The sequence below is a fragment of the Enhydra lutris genome, unplaced genomic scaffold, assembly GCF_002288905.1.
Source record: "Enhydra lutris kenyoni isolate GAN:26980312 unplaced genomic scaffold, ASM228890v2 scaffoldscaffold24, whole genome shotgun sequence".
NCBI lineage: Eukaryota > Metazoa > Chordata > Mammalia > Carnivora > Mustelidae > Enhydra > Enhydra lutris.
In genome coordinates, this window is record NW_019154108.1 from 23,272,411 (window position 1) to 23,294,853 (window position 22,443).

General features: G+C 43.7%; 1 protein-coding gene across 2 annotated transcripts in view; it reads right to left on the bottom strand.

Moving 5' to 3' along the window:
- The window catches only part of LOC111150910 (sterol O-acyltransferase 1), an 81,237-nt gene extending 64,172 nt beyond the window's left edge, over positions 1-17,065 (bottom strand). The window contains exons 1-2 of one of the 2 annotated variants that reach the window (XM_022508598.1): positions 16,940-17,065; positions 5,537-5,662 (exon numbers count right to left, since the gene is read on the bottom strand). In XM_022508598.1, coding sequence (XP_022364306.1) covers positions 5,537-5,654 — 118 coding nt within the window. In that variant the 5' untranslated portion in view covers positions 5,655-5,662; positions 16,940-17,065. The remainder of the gene's footprint in view (positions 1-5,536; positions 5,663-16,939) is intronic. The other variant, XM_022508597.1, reaches the window with a different exon arrangement.
- Between the last annotated feature and the right edge of the window lie 5,378 nt (positions 17,066-22,443).

Sequence of the window (22,443 nt, forward strand, 5' to 3'; positions counted from 1 at the left end):
ATTACACAGCATATTACAAGAAATGCAAATCAGAGAGTAAAAGCAACAACAACAACAACAACAACAAAAAGCTGGTTATACTGTCATGAAAAGTAGTAGTAAGGGAAAAGTAAGATTTTTAAAATTTGGACACAGTAACACCAAAAACAAGGAAAGATAAATTAATAGAATGTAAGGTAAATGCTGCAACCCAGTACAGTATTTCAAAATACTTATTTTAAAATAACAACTTAAACCTGCAATTCTACCTTAGGCATCGGAGAAATATGTAAATATGTTCATTAGCATTTGTTTATAGCAGAAAAAATATTCATCAGGGAAACAAGTATGACACATATCAAATACTTTATAGCCACTCATCTATTTACTACTTGACAATGGAAAGATGTCTATCATGGGGTTCTTGGGATCCCAGTTACTAAACAACTTAAAAAGTATTCTATTTATGTAAGATGTTAATAATTTATGGAAATGAAATGTCTGGACAACACATACTCATTTTTCCATTACAGAATTTTGAGTCACTTCTGCTTTCTTGTTTATCCTCTTCCATGTACTTTGAACTAGCTGAACACTTTAACTGAAGGTACATGATGGCACAGTAACACTTTTTTTAAATGAGTATGTATTACTTTTAAAATCAGGTAATGGTAATATTTTTTAAATTTAGGCATAAAGTTTTTATCTTCAGAAGGGGTATTTCAAACAAATGCCACAAAATACAAAAAAGCTAATTAATCATAATTTCACCTGATAGGCACTGGATAAACTAAAGATACTTTATATATATTCACATATAAAGATATATGAATACTATAAAGTGACAGTAATGGTCACTGTTAATTCAATAACCCAGAAGTTGCGTGACACCTTCTGAAATAAACTGGTCCACCTCTGAGAATGTAAGGGGGCACTATAAAGAATTAGGCTGGACACAGATAACCTGTGAGGCTAAACTGAGCATAAAGTCATCACATCCATAGCTTACTAGAATTCTGAATGCAGGGTAAGAATTCAAGAATTACACTAAGTTGAGTGTAATGAATAAATCCTTAGAGCAATGTCAAAATGACGTGTTACAAGACAGGTGTAAGCTCTTGGTAACAGTGGGTTTCAACGACAATGCCAGTCACTATTACCCAGCAACCTTTCAAACCTAACATTCCTGGGACCCCTTCCCTGAGATTCTGATTGAGTACAACTATAATGGGGTCTAATAAGCTGTTTTTGTTTGATGAATTATTTTCATTCTATAAGCTAATTTTATGTGTCAACTAGACTGGGGTAAGTAATGCCCAGATGGCTGATAGAATAGAATCTAGACGTTAAGGGTGTTTCCAGAAGAGATAAGCTTTTGAATCCGTCTCAGTAAAGATCACTCTCCCCATGGCTGGAGGGCTGGCACAGTAGAACAAAATATAGAGGAAGGGCAAATTTGTGCTCTGGATTAAACTGGGACATCCATCTTCTCCTCCTTCCCTGGTTCTCAGGCCTTGGAGTGAGTCTTATGCCATTGGTCTCTGAAGACTTCGGATTTGGGCTGGAACTACACACTGGCTTCCCTGGGACTCCACCTGTACACAGAAGATTGTGGGACTTCTTAGCCTCCACCTGAGCCAATCTTTCTATGTATCTGTATATATCCTACTGGTTCCATTCTTCTGGAGGACTCCAATGCACACACCAATTGAGAACTGCCCCTCTAAGAATTGTGCCTCAGACTTGAACCTACATATCACCTGGAAATCTTATTAAAATAAAACCTTATTCAGTAAAGGTGAGGTGAGGCATTCTACCAAGTTCTACCAATGGTGCAGATGACCCTAGTCCTGGTTGGTGGACCACAATGATTGGCATGGCTTGCTCTCAAAGGCCACAATTTTACCCATCTGCTTCTTCCCCAAAGTGAACAAATGTTAATTCAAGTGGAGAATTACTCTATTTTCAGATCAGCATTAAAACCAAGGAGGTCATACTTCTTGCTTTAAGCTCAGCAATTCAATTTTTAATACCTGCAGTAGAACTTGAAATGTTTAAAACTTAAGACAGTAAGGAGTACTGAAAATATGCAGAAATTTAGAGTAATTTTAAAGATTTTTACAAAATGGAACATAAAGAGAAAACTGCATCTGGTGACAGAAAGTTTCAACAAAAAGGGATTTTTCTGTCTCCCAAGACAGACAACATGGATTATCACCCAGTCCCAGGATCACAGAAAGGGAAGGTTTCTACTCAATGTGGACTCATCCTTATATGCAAATTTCCCATTTTTTAACATATTAAAACTAAAAATACACAAAATAAATATTTCATAAGTAGCTAATGAAGAGCTTAATGATGTAATGCAAATGTAAGCAGCACCATTTATATTCCTGGTGGGATCCAGCTGCTGTATTTACAATTAGATTTAAGTAGGAAAAGCAAAGCACGTTTCTCTATGTAGGACACCTCACAATGCTGAAGACAACCTGTCTCAGAAAGTTCCATCCCTATTTGTTAACCAAACAAGGCTCAAATTTCAAATCCTTCTTGAAATCAAACCTATACAAATGTCATTGCAAAAATAAATAGATTGATGCAAGAGGTGACATCAGCTGGAGTTGTGCTTACAGGTCTATCAATCTCAAGCATTAAGCCTTGACCTTAACAATAAGCACTGTGTCGTACTCTTTGTATTTGTGTGTTAAGCAAACTTGGATAGAAGAACTAGTAAAACTCCCTTAACTGGGGCGCCTGGGTGGCTCAGTGGGTTAAAGCCTCTGCCTTCAGCTCGGGTCATGATCCCAGGGCCCTGGGATCGAGCCCCACATCGGGCTCTCTGCTCAGCAGGGAGCCTGCTTCCCTTCCTCTCTCTCTCTCTGCCTGCCTCTCTGCCTACTTGTGATCTCTGTCTGTCAAATAAATAAATAAAATCTTAAAAAAAAAAAAAAAAACTCCCTTAACTCTCCCTCCCCCAAGATTTATAGCCCTGTACTTAATAAGTTAGGTACCCCGCTAATTAGTCTCACTATGCTCATTACAACTCCCAGGAGTAATTAGTACCACTTATTTGTAGTAATATAATTACGTTAATTGGGGGTGGGATTCTCATTCACTTAACCTGGAACTCCACGAGGGCAAACACACACATACATCACTACACCCAGCACCTAGCAGGGCACCAGTAATCACTGGTAAGTTAGGTGGTTGAAGGAATAAATAAACGGATGAATGGTGTCTAAAACATAGTACCAGGGTGCCTGGATGGCTCAGTCGTTAAGTGTCTGCCTTCGGCTCAGGTCATGATCCCAGGGTCCTAAGATCCAGCCCTACACTAGGCTCCCTACTTAGAGGGAAGCCTGCTTCTCCTTCTCCCTCTCCCACTCTCCCTGCTTGTGTTCCCTCTCTCGCTGTCTCTTTGTCAAATAAATAAATAAAGTATTTTTAAAAATAAAACATAGTACATACCCCAAAAAAGTTCATTGAATTCATTAACAAGAAAGGCTTATTTTCTAATTTCTTTGTTACCAGATATAGAAAATTTTATGTATATAAATCTTTAAGTACACACTGCAAATTCCACTTACATCAGTAAAGCTCACCTCTGATCTGACACATGCAGCAACTTACACTCCAGTGTCACCAGCATAATGCTGCTGTGACCAGCACTTAAATCAAAATGCTCCTTTCTATTCTCTTTATCAATGTATTTTTCACCTCTGTACCTTCACACTGCCAGCATACCCACCTATAATAAAGAGAGCTAAAGAGATGGCAATTCCTGCTCTAAAAAACACTGAATTTGTTCTTCTTTCATTAACTCACCTCAAAAATATTACAAGTCTCTCCCACAGTTGCTGAGCTCTTGCTGATCTCTGAATCGAGTTTGCTGCTGGTTCTCTAGAGCACTAATCAACCTATCCCCATGGGCAAAGACCCTATCAGTATCGTTATCCTTAGCCACGTGGACTCCTCTAATTCCTCCTCCCCGCCCCCCCCCACCACCAGGGATCTAGCTCATCTACAAGCAGGGGAGCACTGATAAAGGAACCACTGAGACGTTCAAGGGCGGAGAACAGTGATGGGCAAGGACCCCTTCAAATACGCCCAGGTGCTGGACAAGCTGAAGGTGGAAAGCAAGCATGGCATCACCACTCCTACCTCCCTGTGGAAGTCAAAAGACTAACCACCATGACATCACCAACATCAATGCTCCAGGCCCCAGGGAATCCATCAAGAATGTGATCAATGGGGGCACCTGGGTGGTTCAGTGGGTTAAGCCTCTGCTTTCGGCCCAGGTCATGATTTCAGGGTCCTGGGATTGGGCCCTGCATTGGGCTCTCTGCTCAGCAGGGAGCCTGCTTGCCCCCTCTCTCTGCCTGCCTCTAAACTCTCTGTCAAATAAATAAAAATAAAAATCTTTAAAAAAAAAAAAAAGAAAGAAAAAGAATGCGATCACTGGACATCCAAGGCCAAGTGTGTCATGCTCATCATGGCGGCAGCATGCTCAAGTTCGAAGCAGGCATCTCTAAGAACGGCAGACCTGTGAACACGCACTGGGGCCTACGCACTGGGGCCTACACGCTGGGCCTGAAGCAGCTTGCAGCTCAGGGTGGTCATCAACGAGAGGGACATTGCCGAGCCTACCTCCAGCACCATGTGCTTCCAGATCACTAGAAGTGAGCATCTGCCTCAAGAAGATCGGCTACAACCTGGTCACTGTGGCCACTGTGCCCATCTCAGGCTGGCACAGCAACAATGTGCCCTGGCTGGAAGGTCAAGAGGGTAAATGAAACATCACCAGGTGACTCTGCTAGAGGTCTCTGGACTCTGCCCCCCACCCAGTCGACAAGCCCCTAAGGCTGGCTCTGCACGGAATGTACAAGATCGGGAACACTGGCCCCATGCCTGTGGGCTGGGTGGAGACTAGCTGCCCAAAATATGGGATGGTGGTCACCTTGTCCCCACCCAAGCTCAAGTCTGTGATGATGCCCCATGAGGCCTGCCGGAGGCCCTGCCTGATGACAACGTGGACTCCGACACAAAGCATGTGTCCAAGAGACAGCAGGAATAACTGCTCCGTTGGAGGCTGCCCACAGGTGATGGTCCTCAACCACCCCGGGCAGAGCCACGCTGGCTACAAGGCAGTGCTGGGCTACCACATGCTCACATCTCCTGAACGGAAGGAAAACACGGACCAGCACTCGGCCAAGAGGCTGGAGGACAACCCTAAGCCCTGAGGCCTGGTGAGGCAGCCACTGTGCAGACGGCCCCCAGCAAGGCCATGTGTGAGGAGACCTCCTCTGAGTACCCAGGTCTAGGCCATTTTGCTGCGCGGGACATGACACAACGATGATCCTTGGAGTTATCAAGACAGCAGATAAGCAGTCATCCCCTGTCAGCAAGGTCCCTGAGTCAACAGAAGTGAAGCGTGTCCTCTGCAGTGTCCTCAGCAATCTTCACTATAAAATTATAAAAATTACTTCACATCCTACGTATTTACTGACTAAAATTAACAAAAGTTAAATAGCAGGAGGAAAAAAATTAAAAACCTCACCATTACTAGCTGTCTCCAGGGACCCGCTTGAAGGGCTTCTCTGGTCTTCATCTTCCTCAGAATCTTCCCTGGACTTTGACAGCCGTTTTCTTAGAGACGTCTTCTCTTCGCCCACCATTGTACTATCTAGGAAGGAAAATATAAAAAGCTTTTGTAGGAGAGGAGAACTTTTCCTTTCTTCCTTTCTAGGGTGCTGGGCTAGTCTGACAATCAGAGTGACCTAAGACAGATTAACAGGAGAAAAACACACTTAATTTCATATGTAGGGGAGCCCATAAAAATGTGGGATCAAAGCAGGCAACGCTGCTATCTTTCCAGACAAAGAACAATAAATGTGTGAAGAATTAACTGTTAAGACAAAGAGATTTGGACTTGGGGTAGTAAATCACTGAAGAAGGCTGTTTAACGTTTGTTAAACATCCTTCTCAGCCCTAAATTCCTTAAGCCTGGTGATAGGTATGTCCTCTACTCTCCCGGTACAAGGAGGGTATGTTTCACATGGGAGATTTACCTCCTATTTTCAGAAAGACAAGGGAGGCTCAGAGCATCCTCATGCAATGGATGTTCTTAAGTTAACTTTGACTCAAAATAATATGCCAAAGCGGCACATTTTGGGGTGGTGTATTTGCTCCCCTTCACTTTGAAGTACCTGGCTTAGGCAAACGTCACACTATCACCATATTCACAGGAGGTGACAAATGATGTGTTCTCTCCCTTTTGTTTTAATTTAATCATGTTTAAGCATTTTCTAACATACTGTAACAAATTCAAATAAATGAGTCCTTACAAAACAACTGGTTTCAAAGGTCCTTGTTTAAACAAAGCCCCCACCCCTAGAGAACAATTTAGTTGAACAAGGCATAGTACATGAAAAATTCAGATAAGAAGGGGTGCCTGGGTGGCACAGCTGGTCACGTGTCCAACTCTTGGTTTCAGCTCATGTCATGATCTCCAGGTTGGGTTGGGAGGCTGAGCCCCAATTCAGGCTCCACACTCAGCAGGGAGTCTGCTTGAGTCTCTCCGCGCCCCCACAAATAAATAAACAAATCTTAAAAAAAAAAAAAATTAGATAACAGAAGTTAAGTACAAAGATGCCACAAAATAGAGTAGAATTAATAGGCAAGTCAATGGTAAAAACAATACCTCAAGTTCAGACAAAAGAGCTCATGAAGAGATGGGAAAGGTTTCACGGAAAAGGTATCTGAACTGAGTCCTGAAGGATGAGAACAGAGTACTCCACGGATGAGAAAGGGTTAAAACAAGGTCCTTCCAAGCCCTGCCAGGGGACCATGACTAATCAGAGTACCGGAAACAGGCTTTTGTTGAGCAGCTCAAAGTTGGAGGACTCTGCTGGGTGCTTTACATTTTCTCACCTAATCTTCAGTAACTCTGCCAAAAAAGATGTTATTAATCCCAGTTCACATATTAAAACAAGTAAGGCTCATATTGTTACTGTCAAGGCCCTCTGCCCACACACCAGGAACATACTTATAGCTGAACAAGTTGAATTTATTAAGAACACGCACCAAGGGAAACTATGAGGAATTCCAGAATATCAAAAATGACTTACTTAGGATTTGGGAATTGGCTAGGTGATTTTTTTGTAAGAGTCCAAAGCAGCAGGGGTTCACTCTGGTTGGGTACTATCAGAAAGTGGGAACAATTCTACAACTGGATATATCAACAAATCTCTTTACCGAGGCTAAAGCTATAACCAGTAGAACAGCAATGATCACTCACATCACAGCCTGGAGAGAGGGATGTTGTGTATTTTGTGAGTTGGACAATGTTCATGTTTTGTCTAGGTCAAGACATGATTATGGGATGTTCTTGTTTTTGTCTTGATCCATCACTGTTAGAGAGTAGCCTTGTCTGATGCTGATATTCAGTGAAATTGTTTGTGTTCAACACAAGAACACAAAGACCCAGATGTTAGGTGCCAGGCTAGCTCACAACAACATCAAGGCCAGCTGACAGTACCAGCACAGCTCCGGGATGCCAAGGGCTGCTTTTCTTCTCTTGACAGTAACTTGCCCAAGACCACACAGGCCCAAATTTGAACCTGGGTCAGATCCAAACCACAAACACCATACACTTTCTGAATTTTTTTTAAGTTGGTAACAGAGAAATGTGATAAGGGAAAAGACTAGAAAGGAGAGCTAGAGTTAAACTCTAAAGGCCTAAGAAAGGAGGGGTTTTGTTTTGTTTTGTTTTGTTTTAGTTAGGCAACAGCGAGCCATTCTAAGCACTGAAAAATACGACAACAGTCAAACTTTAGGCAGATTGATATCAACACAGTACAGTATTTTACTAGATATTTATTAGTCTCAGGCAAAAGGAAAAACAATGAAGTCCGCACTACATAATTTTTAAAGCTCCGTATTTTTAAATTCTAATATTAATGGCCTTTCTACACTTTTAAAATGTCCTTTCCAGGGGCGCCTGGGTGGCTCAGTGGGTTGAGGCCTCTGCCTTTAGCTCAGGTGATGATCCTAGGCATCCTGGGATCGAACCCCGCGTTGGGCTCTCTGCTTGGTGGGGAGCCTGCTTCCCTTCCTCTCCCTCTGCCTGTCTCTCTGCCTACTTGTGATCTCTGTCAAATAAATAAATAAAATCTTAAAAAAAAAAAATCCTTTCCAGTATGAAATGTAGTACATGGGGAGTCTGATTGTTTTCTTAAGCATCATTCCTTAGCAATGTAAACATCTGACTAATCTAGATCATTCCCTTCTGGTTTTTTCAGAAATCAAACAAATGAGACAGAATTATGGATCAGGTCGAAATTTTAGAAGACCAGTAGGAGCCAATTTAAAGGAACCTAGGAAAGAGGTCAGGGCCACTGATGAAGTTAAAAGTGCTTTGTGTTAACAGTGACAGAGGAAGCCCGAAGAGCATCTAACCTCTCCAACAGAAAAGTGACAACAGACAACTAAACTCTGGGGGATGCCTCAAAGTAAGACATCAAGAAGTAGAGAAGAAATCAGGGAAGAAAACAACAGAGATATAAAGATGCAAAAAAAGAACCAAGATGTTTTAAAAACGAAGGAATTATAAAGGGGTAATGTGCAATTTAAAAATAAGGGCTGTACTTTTTTTTTTTCCTGGCATCTAAACAGGGACGTGAAGGGTACTATACTTTTGCATGTTTATGTGTTTCACATGTATTTTATTCTCAACATAATCTGTAAGGCAGATATGTTATTTTATTCCCCAAATATTATCTTTAGTCACCATGTCTCTCCATATACTCTTTCCTATCTCTAGAAAGCTGTTTTTGTCCTCTGCCCTTTATTCCTCTAACCCTACCCACCCATCAAAGTGAGTGAGGGTCACAGCAACAGCAATAGGAACAACAACAGTAACAACAGAGCTTTGATTTAATGAGCAGCTATTATGTACCTACCAGACACTGTACTGCCAAGTCCTTTATGTTTCCAATCTTTACAACCTTAGGAGGCAGGTATTAGCCTCATTTTACAGGAGGCTAATACGGTTTAGAGGAACTGAACTTGCCCAAATCACCTAATTCTCCAAAGGCAGAACTGAGATCCAAAACCAGACCCCAGGAATTCCAGAGACTGGCCTGTGATGACCAGATGACCTTGAATGACCTCCTGTGCTAAGGTTTCTTTGAGCACTATCTCTCACATCACCCCCTTCTCTGTAGTCCCACTGCACTCTGTATCCTATCACACCACAACACTCAGCGACACCATCTGCCTCTTACACTAAGCATCAGCTTCTCCAAGACAGGGACAATAACCTAACCCTAACCCTCAAATCTAGAAAGGGAGCACCTGGAGCGTGACAGGCATGCAGGAGTACAGAGCGACTAGTTATTCCAACAGGATACTGTGCTCCTCACAGAGGATCAGGAGGAAAACAGATACTGGGAGGATGACAACGAGCATCATCTTTACTATGAAGAGCTCCCTGTATCCTACTCATCAAGACCTAAGAGAACTGTTCTTAATCGGGGGTGAGAAGAGGTCCCTAGACTTTTAAGGCTATGCAAAAACTTAAAATATTTCAGCAACTGAAATAATTACACATTTTATCACATAAAGTTAAGTTGTACAAGGTGACTAAAACAATGTTACTTTGCTTTTGGCTGATACTGTATCATGTTGATTATCCCTTGTTGATTAAAAGCACTAATAAATGGGGCACCTGGGTGGCTCAGTCGGTTGAGCATCCAACTCTTGGTCTCAGCTCAGGTCTTGATCTCAGGGTCGTGAATTCAGGCCCTGCCTCGAGTTTCATTCGAGTTGTGGAGCCTACTTTAAAAAAGGTGAAAAAAATACTTAATAAAAGGGGCACCTGGGTTGCTCAGTCCATCAAGTGTCTGCCTTTGGCCCAGGGTTCTGGGATCGAGTCCCATATCAGGACTCCCGGTTCAGCAGGGAGTCTGCTTCTCTTTCTCCCTCAAATAAATTAAGTATTTAAGAAAAAAAAAAAAAAAAAAAAAACAGGGCGCCTGGGTGGCTCAGTGGGTTAAGCCGCTGCCTTCAGCTCAGGTCATGATCTCAGGGTTCTGGGATCGAGTCCCGCATCAGGCTCTCTGCTCAACAGGGAGCCTGCTTCCCTCTCTCTCTCTCTCTCTCTCTCTGCCTGCCTCTGTCTACTGTGATCTCTCTCTGTCAAATAAATAAAATCTTAAAAAACAAAACAAAACAAACAAAAAAAACGGGGCGCCTGGGTGGCTCAGTGGGTTAAAGCCTCTCCTTTCAGCTCAGGTCATGATCTCAGGGTCCTGGGATTGGGCCCCACATCGGACTCTCTGCTCAGCAGTGAGCCTGCTTCCCTCTCTCCCTCTCTCTGCCTGCCTCTCTGCCTGCTTGTGATCTATGTCTGTCAAATAAATAAATAACATCTTTTAAAAAAAAAAAAAGACCTTTGTGTACATTCCCTCCTTTAATCCTAACAATAACCCTAAGAGGGAGGTAATCCCATCAGCATCTTCAAACAGAAAAAGGCAGTGGCTGCCAGAGGCCTAACTCTAGACAACAGTAAAGAAAGGAAACTTTTTTAAGATTTTATTTATTTATTTGTCAGAGAGAGAAAGACAGAGGGAGCACACAAGCAGGGGGAGCGGCAGGCAGAAGGAGAAGCAGGCACCCAGCTGGGCAGGGAGCCCAATGTGGGACTCTATCCCAGGACCCCAGGGATGAAGACCTAAGCAGAAGGTGGCTGCTTAACCAGAACCACGCAGGCATCCAAGGGAAAAAAAAAACTTTAAAAGTAGAAATAAACATTAAAGAGAGAGAGCAAGAGTAAGTCTTTCAATGAAGGACCAGAAGGGTTATGTTTCTTATAAGGCCCATAAAACATCAGTGTATCAAATTAGACCTTGAAAGTTCATGCTCAAATGACCCTGGCACCTTAAAAAGGCTATGCTGGTTTAAACTTTGAAGGCAGGAGGGTGCCTGGGTGGCTCAGTTGGTTAAGGGTCTGCCATCGGCTCAGGTCATGATCCCAATCAGCCCTGCATCAGGCTCCCTTCTCAGCGGGAAGCCTGCTTCTCCCTCTCCCTCTCTCCCTGCTTGTGTTCCCTCTCTCACTGTGTCTCTCCCTGCCAAATAAATAAAATCTTTAAAATAAATAAAATGAACTTAGAAGGCAGGAAAAATCTTTGTAATTTGAACTGAAAAAAATTCTTTTAAGTTCTGACACTTCAAAGGCACATGTCAAGTATGTGAAAATTCATGTAGATTAAGCACCTCTTTCTACAATGATACCAGATAAATGTGCTGTGTAATAGAGAGGTCTACCCCCATCACACTGGTTGCGCGCACACACACACACACACATACAGTATAACAAACTATTTAGGGAAGTCAAACAAGTCCTCATCGAAGAGGTGATATTCCAGCCAGAGTTCAAAGAAGAAATGAAGGGGCGCCTGGGTGGCTCAGTGGGTTAAAGCCTCTGCCTTCAGCTCAGGTCATGATCCCAGGGTCCTGGGATCGAGCCCCACATCAGGCTCTCTGCTCAGCGGGGAGCCTGCTTCCTCCTCTCTCTCTGCCTGCCTCTCTGCCTCCTTGTGATTTCTGTCTGTCAAATAAATAAATAAATCTTTAAAAAAAAAAAAAAGAAGAAGAAGAAATGAAGTTTCTAGGTATCAAAACAGGATGGGACGGAGAGAGCACTTTATGAAAAACCTAAGTACAGACCTTGGTGACAGATTCACTATTTCAAATATTTTAAGGAGGTCTACTACAGTACCAAGCCCTGGGATACAAAAATGACTACATAACAGCCTTTGCCCTCAAAGAGTGAAATTCTAGTGGGTAAAAGACAAAAACATAATTTTAACACCTAGTGGTATTACGGAACTATAACTGAGATGTACAGGGTATTAAGGAATTACAAGACTAGTGCCTAGGAAAGGTTTACCAAATAAAGTAAAATCTAGGTTAAATCTTAACGGAAGAGAAGGAATACGAATTCCACAGGCTACATGGAAGGGCATGACCAAAGGTCAAGGACCCTCGGAACTGATTAGAAAATATTTGCAACTTCCACAAACAGGGAGCTGCAGAGTTTAAAAAACAAGAGGACAGGGGCGCCTGGCAGGTTCAGTCCTTGATTTTTTATTTTTATTTTTTTTCAGTCCTTGATCTTGATCATACTCTTGATCTTGGGGTTGTGAGCTCGAGCTCCACGTTGGGTGCTGAGATTATGTAAAAAAAAAAAAAAAAAAAAAAAAAATTTTTTTTTTTTTTTTTTTTTTAAGAATTTATTTATTTGACAGACAGAGATCACAAGTAGGCAGAGAGAGAGAGGAGGAAACAGGCTCCCTTCTGAGCGGAGAGCTCCATGCTGGACTAGATCCCAGGACCCCAAGATCATGATCTGAGCCTAAGGCAGAGGCTTAACCCACTGAGCCACCCAGGAGCCCCTTAAAAAAAACTTTTATAAAATATAAAAAAATAAACAAGAGGGTGACTTGATATTTGTCTTTTAGTAAGATAATTGAGGCAACAATGTGGAGAATGAGAGAATGGCAAGGACAATTAGCACACACACACAAAAAGGACCTGAAATAGGGCTCAAATGGCATGTAATTATTAAATGAACAAATGATTTCACGAACAAATTAGAGATAAGGGAGATAAATTTACAAGCATTAGGCTGAGGTGTCTAGGATATCCAGGTGGCTATATCCAGAGGCATTTGGAAATATAGATCCAGAGTTTTCTAACTCTGTTAGAAACCTTAGTTGACAAAGGTTATGGGTGTGCCATCAAGCTAAGTAACTACAGATGGAAAAAGGAGTAGGTAAGTTCAGTCTGATATGTCTGTGGGTCAGCCAAGAGATAATGAAAAAGCAGACAGGTGAATGTACAAGTCTGGACTAAAGACAAAGATATGGACACATCAGTGTCCGCTAAGGCCAAGGCACAGGAAGGAAATCTCCTAGGGAGAGACCATAAATCAAGAAATAGCTAGGAAATAATAAAGCTTAACATTTCCCTAGTAAATACTATGGCTCATTCAATTCTCACAACCTATGCAGTAGATACTATCTTCCCTTATTAGAGGTTAAGTAATTTTCCCAGTAGTACAAGGCACTTAAACAACAGTGAAAACCCAAGGCCTAGGAGAGATTAGAGGAAAACTATGAGCAAGCAATGTCATAAAGCCAGTTAAAAGATTCAAGAACTAATCTGATCAATATCATGGAAAATTCAAGTTAGACAAAAAAAAAAAAAGGAAGGAGAAAACTAAACAGGAGGTGGGACCTAGAATATTTCACAATTTGGGGACATTAATAGCTACAATTTACTTTACTTGTACAATGTTTCAGGAAGAAGGACAAAGAAATATATTGGACTGGGTTGCAAAATGAGTTGAAGTAAAAACAGTGATCATAAGACCAGTCTCTCAGAAGGTCTAGCAATAAAGGAAGCAGGAACTCATGTTTACTAATCCAGTAACATTTACAGTACTGGGGAAAAGGGCATGTGCACTACGGATCGCATTTAACATTTGCATTTTAAAAGACGCAAAAGATTCAGAAACACTATAAAGCCTGTCCAAAGTCACACAGCCAGTAAGTGGCAATGGAAACATTTTCACTCAAGGTGACATAAATCTGAGCAGAGAGCTATTTTAAAATACAACATACAAAGATTCCAATCTATGCATTGGTTCTGTCATGTTCAGTGTGACAATATCTATTTGCCTTAAGAAAGCAACATAAGGGGCACTTGGGTGGCTCAGTCCGTTCTTTAAGCCTCTGCCTCCGGCTACCCTCCTGATTCCAGTATCCTGGGATCATGCCAGCATTGGAATCAGGCTCCCTGCTCATCGGGGAGCCCGCTTCTCCCTCTCTGCCCCTCCCCCTGCTTATGCAAGCCTTTCTCTCTCTCTCTCTCTCTCTCTCTCTCAAATAAATAGAATCATTTTTTTTTTGCATAGATTTTTTTAAAGATTTTTATCTATTTATCTGACAGAGAGAGACCACAAATAGGAAGAAAGGCAGGCAAGAGAGAGGGGAGGAAGAAGCAGGCTCCCCGCTGGGCAGAGCGCCCGATGTGGGACTCTGAGATCATGACCTGAGCCAAGGCAGAGGCTTAAACCCCTGAGCCACACAGGCGCCCCAATAAGTAAAATCCTTAAAAAAAAAAAAATGAAGCAACACAAAACTGATTTGTCAACTGAATGTCAACTTCGGCCTGCATGCAGTGTACCTGTTAAAAAAGCTCTCAGGGGTGCCTGGGTGGCTCAGCTGGTTAAATGGCCTTCAGGTCACAATGCTTGAGTCGAAGGAAGTTGCTCAGCAGGGAGTCCGCCTCTCTTTCTGACCTCCCCTACTTTTGTGCTCTCTCTCATTCTCTATCCCAAATAAAAACAGATAAATAAGCAAGCAAGCAAGCTTTCAGGGATGCCTGGGTGGCTCAGTCCATAAACGTCTGCCTTCATCTCATGATCCCAGGGTGTTGGGGACCCAGTCCCAACAGGGAGCTCCCAGCAGGGAGCCTGCTTCTCCCTCTGCCTGCCGTTCCCCACCCCACCGCTTTGTGAGTGCTCTCTGTCAAATAAATTTTAAAAAGCTCTTTAAAAAAAAAAAAAAAAGCTTTCACGGGGTGCCTGGGTGGCTCAGTGGGTTAAAGCCTCTGCCTTCAGCTCAGGTCGTGATCCCAGGGTCCTGGGATTGAGCCCCGCATCGGGCTCTCTGCTCAGTGAGGAGCCTGCTTCCTCCTCTTTCTCTGCCTGCTTCTCTGCCTACTTGTGATCTCTGTCAAACAAATAAATAAAATCTTTAAAAAAAAATTTTTTTTTTAATTAAAAAAAAAAAAAAGCTTTCAAAAGAACCTATATAGGGGCGCCTGGGTGGCTCAGTGGGTTAGGCCTCTGCCTTCGGCTCAGGTCGTGATCTCAGGGTCCTGGGATCGAGCCCCACATCAGGCTCTCTGCTCAGTAGGGAGCCTGCTTCCTCCTCTCTTTCTGCCTGCCTCTCTGCCTACTTGTGATCTCTCTCTCTCTGTCAAATAAATAAATCTAAAAAAAAAAAAAAAAAAAAAGAACCTATATAAAACAAAGAGAGTAACCAACTAACTCTCAGGGACCAACTTCACTGTGTCACTCCCACTTTCAGTGAAAGTGAATTTTGGAAATTTTGGAAATTCCAAAATAAAGTTTCCCCCGCTTCTCTTCCCAACAAAGACTTAACCCAAGTACAACCCTACAACACTTAAATATCACTAAATGATTAAGTCACTTAGCTAAACTAAAGAACCCAAGATCTCATTCACATCTATATGGGCAATATAATTATTTACTCTAAGTGACAAATTAAAAAAAAAAAAAAAAAAAAAAGGTGTTAACTGGCTTTTGTTAAAAACTTTTCCATTTCCTTCCCCAAAGGAAGGAGCACTCCTTCCTTGTTAACTCCCTTGTTAACATTTTCCATTCAAACAAAGTTCTTTCCTCTGTTCGCCAACTCATTCATTCTTTCTTTGTGCCAGGTGCCTGGCCAGACTCTGGTAATTAAGACACAAAAAAGATGCACTACCCCAGCCTTCGTGAAAGGTACAGGCTAGTAGAAGAAACAAAGAGAACAAACATTACAACTGATGATTACCTGCTGCTAAAGAAAACACACTACCAGGTGGGCTTAAGAGAGATAAGGCTGGGTTTCCTGAAGTGATACTTGAGGAATGTGTTGGATTTGAGTAAAAAAAGAGAATGGCACATCAGAGGTGGAGGAAACCCCAAAAGACCAGGAGATGGTGAAGAGGACTTCTTAGAACAAAAATAAAACCAATGTGGCTTGAGTCTAGAGAGCCAGAAGGAAAGTGGCCCAAAATGAAATGGAGAAGAGTGGCAGCAGTATTTTGGTCTTTATTCTAGGAGAACGTCAAGTGTTTTAAGAGTTCTAAGCATGTGAGACATTGAGACACGTGCATTTTTTTTTAAGATTTTTATTTATTAATTTGACAGAAATAGGCAGAGAGGCAGGCAGAGAGAGAGGAGGAAGCAGGCTCCCCACTGAGCAGAGAGCCCGATGCGGGGCTCAATCCCAGTACCCTGGGATCATGACCTGAGCCTAAGGCAGAGGCTTTAACCCACTGAGCCACCCAGGTGCCCCGAGACACGTGCATTTTTAAGTGATTAGTCTTGAATATACCAGAGCTCCTTCCAAAAGCCATTCTCATGCCTAGAGAGCACATAAACTTCCCCAACAAGTCATTCACTGATATTACCCACACAAAGGGGGGAAAAACCGCTTCAAGCTGAATTCTATGCCAAAGGAAGGTACTCTGAAAAAAGTAGTTTCAACTATGGCAGTGACTTATAAAGTGACAAGTGAACTTCATCTACATATAAGTAAGAAAAATAGCGTTTACAGTTGTTTCTCGGTTACAAATAACTTCTAAATATACCTATCAGAGAAACTGAATGGCTATTAACATTTAACAGTGACAAAAAATTGCACTTTAATATTTAAAAATATGAGCGTGATTAAAGGCTTTGGTGCCCAGACAGCCTTCGACGTCTTGAGGCGCCATCTGCCCCCTGACACACTTTTCCCCCAAATCAATTCTAGACTTCCTGGGCACATTTTTGGTTTCGCTTTTTCAACAGAATGTCTTCTAATTCATAACTTTACTCCCAGCTTGACAGATGCCACGAGATCTGGGGCGCACGTAACAAACCTCCAAGATTTAAAGGGCGCCCCACGGTAACTTTCCCGCCCTCCCCAGCCCCCAAACTCCCCAGGACTCGCGGAGCCTCCCCCTCTCGCGGCTCCGGGCCGCCTCCCCCACCCTTTGGCCCAGAGCAAGGCCAGGCCCGCTGGGCCGGAGGTGCAGCCGCCACTTCTTCCCCCTTCCTCTGCGGCTGAGGCGGGGGGACCCGGGCGGAAAGTGAGGAGCGGATCCTCACGAGCATTACCTGGGGCCGGAGCCCGACAGCGGAGACCTCGTCAGGAACGGCAAAGCCGGGAAGCCGTCACGGCCGGCAGAAAGGTGCACTGAGGGGAGCTCTCCCGGTGCCCAAGGCTAGCGTCGCAGCTAGCCCCACCGCCAGCGAAGATAAAGCGCCCCGCTCCCCGGCCCCTCCGCCCCCAAGCTCGCAGCCCGCTACGCAGCGTCACGCGCACGGCCAGCGCCGGCTCGCGATTTTATTGGCGGCCCAGGTCGCCGCCAGGCTCCGCCCACCGCCCACGGCCGCCCCGCCCCTTCCCGGGCTCCCGGGTATCCGGGACCGGAGAGCCCACCTGGCCCCGGCACCCGGGCCGGGGAGCTACGCGCGATCGGGTCGTGACAGCAGCTTGCTTTCCGTTTTGCTCCAGCGATCCGATGTGCGGCAGAGAGGAGGCTGAGATAACGTCCTACAAGTCCGAAACGGCACCCGGCGCGATAGCTCCGGACCGGCCAGTCTGGTGCCTCTTCCAAAGACTCAGAGAAGCCTCCCCTAGAACCGTGGATCTTTGAAGTTGGAACTAACCCTCTAGGAACAAAACTGAAGCACTTAGCCAGCAGCGTTCATCATGGGATGCTTTAATGCTTCGTGAACTATACTTGACTGTGGACTTCACAGGCGAACTAGATAAGGAAACAGTGAAATTTATTGCGACAATTAAGAAATTAAAAAGGAGGGGCGCCTGGGTGGCTCAGTGGGTTAAGCCTCTGCCTTCTGCTCAGGTCATGACCTCAAGGTCATGGGATCGAGCCCCACGAGCCCCACGTCGGGCTCTCTGCTCAGCAGGGAGCCTGCTTCCCCCTCTCTCTCTGCCTGCCTCTCTGCCTACTTGTGATCTCTGTCTGTCATAAATAAAATCTTTTAAAAAAATTAAAAAGGAGACTTCCTAATCAAAGGAAAAATAATGATGCAGAGAGATTTAGGACGTAGATTAGATGCAACAGTTAATCGGATTTAGGTGAATTTAGAGTAAAGGTAGGTGCAAAGGGATGGATGAGAGCAGGAGAGACTGAGGGGTCACACTCAGCCTACAAACCACTGCGAGCTATCCTAGCCTGCCTAATGACTGAGACCCTACTCCAAGAGCTGAGATAGTCACCCATGACCCTGTCAAACCACCCTGAACAAATGGATCAGCTTTATTTGAACTGACTACTCTGTGAACCTTTAAACAAGAGGATTTATACAAGTTACCCTTGCAGCACTGTTCACCCCAGAGCAGAGCTGGCCCTAACAGTCAGTCAGATTCAGAGCTTGCCTCCTCTACAACTGTGACTGCTGCTTCTGCCAACTAGATGGCAAAAGGAGCTGGTAGGGGCGCCTGGGTGGCTCAGTGGGTTAAGCCTCTGCGTTCTGCTCAGGTCATGATCTCAGGGTCCTGGGATCAAAGCCCCACATCGGGCTATCTGCTCAGCAGGGAGCCTGCTTCCCCCTCTCGCTCTGCCTGCCTCTCTGCCTACTTGTGATCTCTCTCTGTAAAATAAATAAATAAAATCTTAAAAAAAGAAAAGAAAAGAAAAAGAGATGAAGGAGCAAGTTATGCCAACCATGAGGAAGTAGAGCATTCTAGACAGTGGACAATGATTATGAAGTTGCTGATGCTGATACATAGTTTTGCTTATGTGAGGAACAGGCCAGGAGGCCTGAAGCACATTCGTGGATAGTATGAGACAGGTTGGAGAGTGAGGTAGGAGAGTCAACCATGCTGTTTGGACTTTTTGTTGTTAAGTCTTACCTTGTTTTTTAATTTTTATTTCTTTTTTAGAGAGAAAGAGAGCACACACATGTTGGGGGTGGCAGGGCAGAGGGAGAGGAAGAGAGAGAGTCTTAAGCAGGTTCCATGCCCAGCGTGGAGCCCAGCATAGGGCTTAATCTCATGACCTGGAGATCATGACCTGAGCAGAATCAAATGCTTAACTGACTGAGCCACCCAGGTGCCCCATCTTGTTGGTTTTTTTTATTGTTTTAAGATGTATTTATTTATTTTAGGGAAAGGGAGAGAGAGAGAGAGAGAGAGCATGAACAGGGGAGGGGCAGAGGGAAAGGGAGAGAATCTCAAGCAGACTCCCCTCGGAGCATGGAACCCAACTCTGGGCTCAATCTCACAACCCTGAGGTCATAACCTAAGCCAAAACCAAGAGTCGGACATTCAACCTACTAAACCATGTGGGTACACGCGTGCACACATGCGCACACACACACACCGTCTTGTTTTTTAAATCAACCTATCTTGTAGAGTATAACTTGGAAGAGAGCAGAAATGGAACAGGGAAAAGCCAGAGAATGGTAGGAAGCTACAGCACGAATCTGTGGGATAGATGACGGTGACCTGAATTTGGGTAGCTGCTATGGAAATAGAAGTGGAAAAATTTCAAGATATTTTTCTGAGGTACAGGTGTAAAGAAATACAGTAAACAAGGTGACTACCAGGTTGTTTTCTTAAGCAAGTAGAAAGATGGCAGTGCCATTTAGTTCAAGGGGGAAAACTATTTAATTTGATTGGAAGGTAACCCTATGCCCAAACTCTGATCCTCTTCCCCCACTGGCCTGAAAATCTCACGTCACTCAATCCTTGATATTAAAGCTTGGTTAAATGTGAATGTTGGTTTCCCCGTATTCCAAATAATATGTGTACAGAACTTGTTCTAGTTGCTAAGGATATAAAGATGAATAAGAACAACTGTCTATTAGGGAGATAAATAATAACTAATCCATTTCAAAACAATGGGATGAGTGTTGAGGCACCTGGGTGGCTTAGTCAGTTAAAGCCAATGGCTCTTGTTTTCAGCTTTGGCATGGTCTTGGGGTCCTGGGTTCCAGTGTCACATTGGGCTCCACACTCAGCATGGGGTCAGATTGTCCCTCTCCCTCCTCCTCTGTCCCTCCCCCAACTCATACTCTCTCTCGAATGAATAAATGAAAAAAGACAACGGGCCAAGTGTTATAATAAAATGAGGTGATAAAAAGGCCTACCTAATAGGGTCATTGTAAGGATTAAATGCATTATTAATACTTAGGAAGCCCCAAGCACAGATACTGGCATATAGAAGTGTTCAATAAACATCAACAGTTATTTTAAAATTTCTACCCCGAGATCCATCATCACTGTTGATGTTGCTATCTTCTGGATACAGTGGGAGCAGATGGGATGATTTTCACAGCCTGCACTCTATGAGAGGGAAGGCTGAATGGAGAAGGACTGACTCCAGCTTCCGAACCAGTAGGGGAGGAGTTTAGTTGGCAGGCAAGGGAAGAGGGACATTCTGACCAAAGGAAAAACAAAGTCAAAGGCCAACAGATAAGAGGGAACCAGAGCCATCTAGGAAAGAAGGCAGTTTGAGTGTGAAGCAGCAGGAGATCCAGTTAGTGTCAGTGCTTAAGAAGCGTGTAGGCCATGCTGGGACAATCTGACATAGACTTCCCCCAGAAGAGCCAGTGAAGGACGTTCCATAGAGAAGAGTCACTATTTAGGAGACGGAACTCGAGGGAAATGCAACTGCACTTGAGCTCAATTAGGAAGGCATTACAGTAACATAGATGAAGGATGACAAATGCTTAAACTAAGGTAGCAGCCAAGTGGGGTGAGAAGAAGGGGACATATTTGAGAGATATTTAAAAGGACAGTTGAGGGCACCTGGGTGGCTCAGTGGGTTAAGCCGCTGCCTTCGGCTCGGGTCATGATCTCAGGGTCCTGGGATCGAGCCCCGCATCGGGCTCTCTGCTCAGCAGGGAGCCTGCTTCCTCCTCTCTCTCTGCCTGCTTGTGATCTCTGTCTGTCAAATAAATAAATAAAAAATCTTTAAAAAAAATTAAAAAAAAAAATAAAAATAAAAGGACAGTTGACAGAATTAGTAAGTGTTTGGATGTGGGGATTAAGGATGTAGCTAGGATATCTAGCTTAGCAAACTGAATGGCTGGGTTTTTTTAAAAAATTTTTTAAAAGAGGTTTTATTTATTTATTTGTCAGAGAAAAAGAGAGCGACAAGCAGGGGGAGCAGCAGGCAGAGGGAGAAGCAGGCTCCCTGCTGAACCAGGAGCCCAATACAGGACTCAGTTCCAGGAGCCTGGGATCATGACCTGAGCCGAAGACAGACGCTTAACCAGCTGTATCACCCAGATGCCCCTGAATGGCTAAGTTAATGAGTTTGCCAAGTTGATGCTAAGTGAGGTAAGAAAATATATCCTGGACAACACATCAGCTGAACTCATCCATCTCTTATTAAGACCTAAAGAAACTGAACAAGAAGCATCACCCTGTTTTGTTTTCAGAATAAAATTGCTTTAACGTGTTGTTGTTGTTGTTTTTCTGGTTGTGTTGATATTGCACACTTACTGCGGGAAATAAAATCAAAGGTTGAACAGGTCATAGGTAAAAGCCATCTAATGCTAACCCAGAGATCCACCTAAAATTTGATGTGGGGAAGGAAGAGAACAATGGCCTGAGCCTGGGACTGAGCTCAGTCACAAGAAAGCACTGGGTTCTATGGGGAACCAGAAAGGGAGACTGAAAAGGAACCACACCAGGGCTTAAAATACAAACATCTCGGGGCATCTGGAGGGAGCAATCAGTTGAGCATTCGACTCCTGGTTTCAGCTGGAGTCACGATTTCAGGGCCGTGGGATCAAGCCCTGCATCGGGCTCCACGCTTGGCAGGATCTGTTGAGATTCTCTCTCTCCCTCTCCCTCTAGCCCTCCCACTCGTGCTCTCTCACGTGCTCTCTCTCTCTCTCTAAACAAATAAATAATAAAATAAAGTACAGATATCTCAGTTCTTCAAAGGTTCACATCTCCCTGACCGATACCAAACAAGCAATAAATATCCCAGCCCAGGGGCGCCTGGGTGGCTCAGTGGGTTAAAGCCTCTGCCTTCGGCTCAAGTCATGATCCCGGGGTCCTGGGATCGAGCCCCACATCGGGCTCTCTGCTCAGCAGGGAGCCTGCTTCCTCCTCTCTCTCTCTCTGCCGGCCTCTCTGCCTGCTTGTGATCTCTCTCTCTGTCAAATAAATAAATAAAATCTATTTATATAAATAAAATAAATTAATTAAATAAATAAAATAAAATAAAAAATAATAATAACCCAGCCCAAGTTCGTGTAATTTCTTCATTGGCACTTCAGTCTAGCGAAAGAGAGCTAGACTCAGCTGGAGTTGAAGTTCTATGGCTAAGCACTAAGGACAATGAGTCAAGAGTGTAAATCAGAACGACCTAGATTGCTATGTTCCTGAAAACACTGGGAGAGCTGGAACCCTACCTTAGTAATGTATTCCAGAAGCACCCAGCACAGTACGCAAAAACCACCAGATAAATACACTGAATGGGTTAATGAAGCCAACAGAAGGCATAAGTCCCTAGATTGTGGGACAGATCCCAAACAAAACAGATGTCAGGCACAATTTCATTCTTTGTCTCAGTGTTTCAGTCATCTTCCATGCTCTGTCATCATCATTTGTTTTTCTACAGACAGAAGTGTTG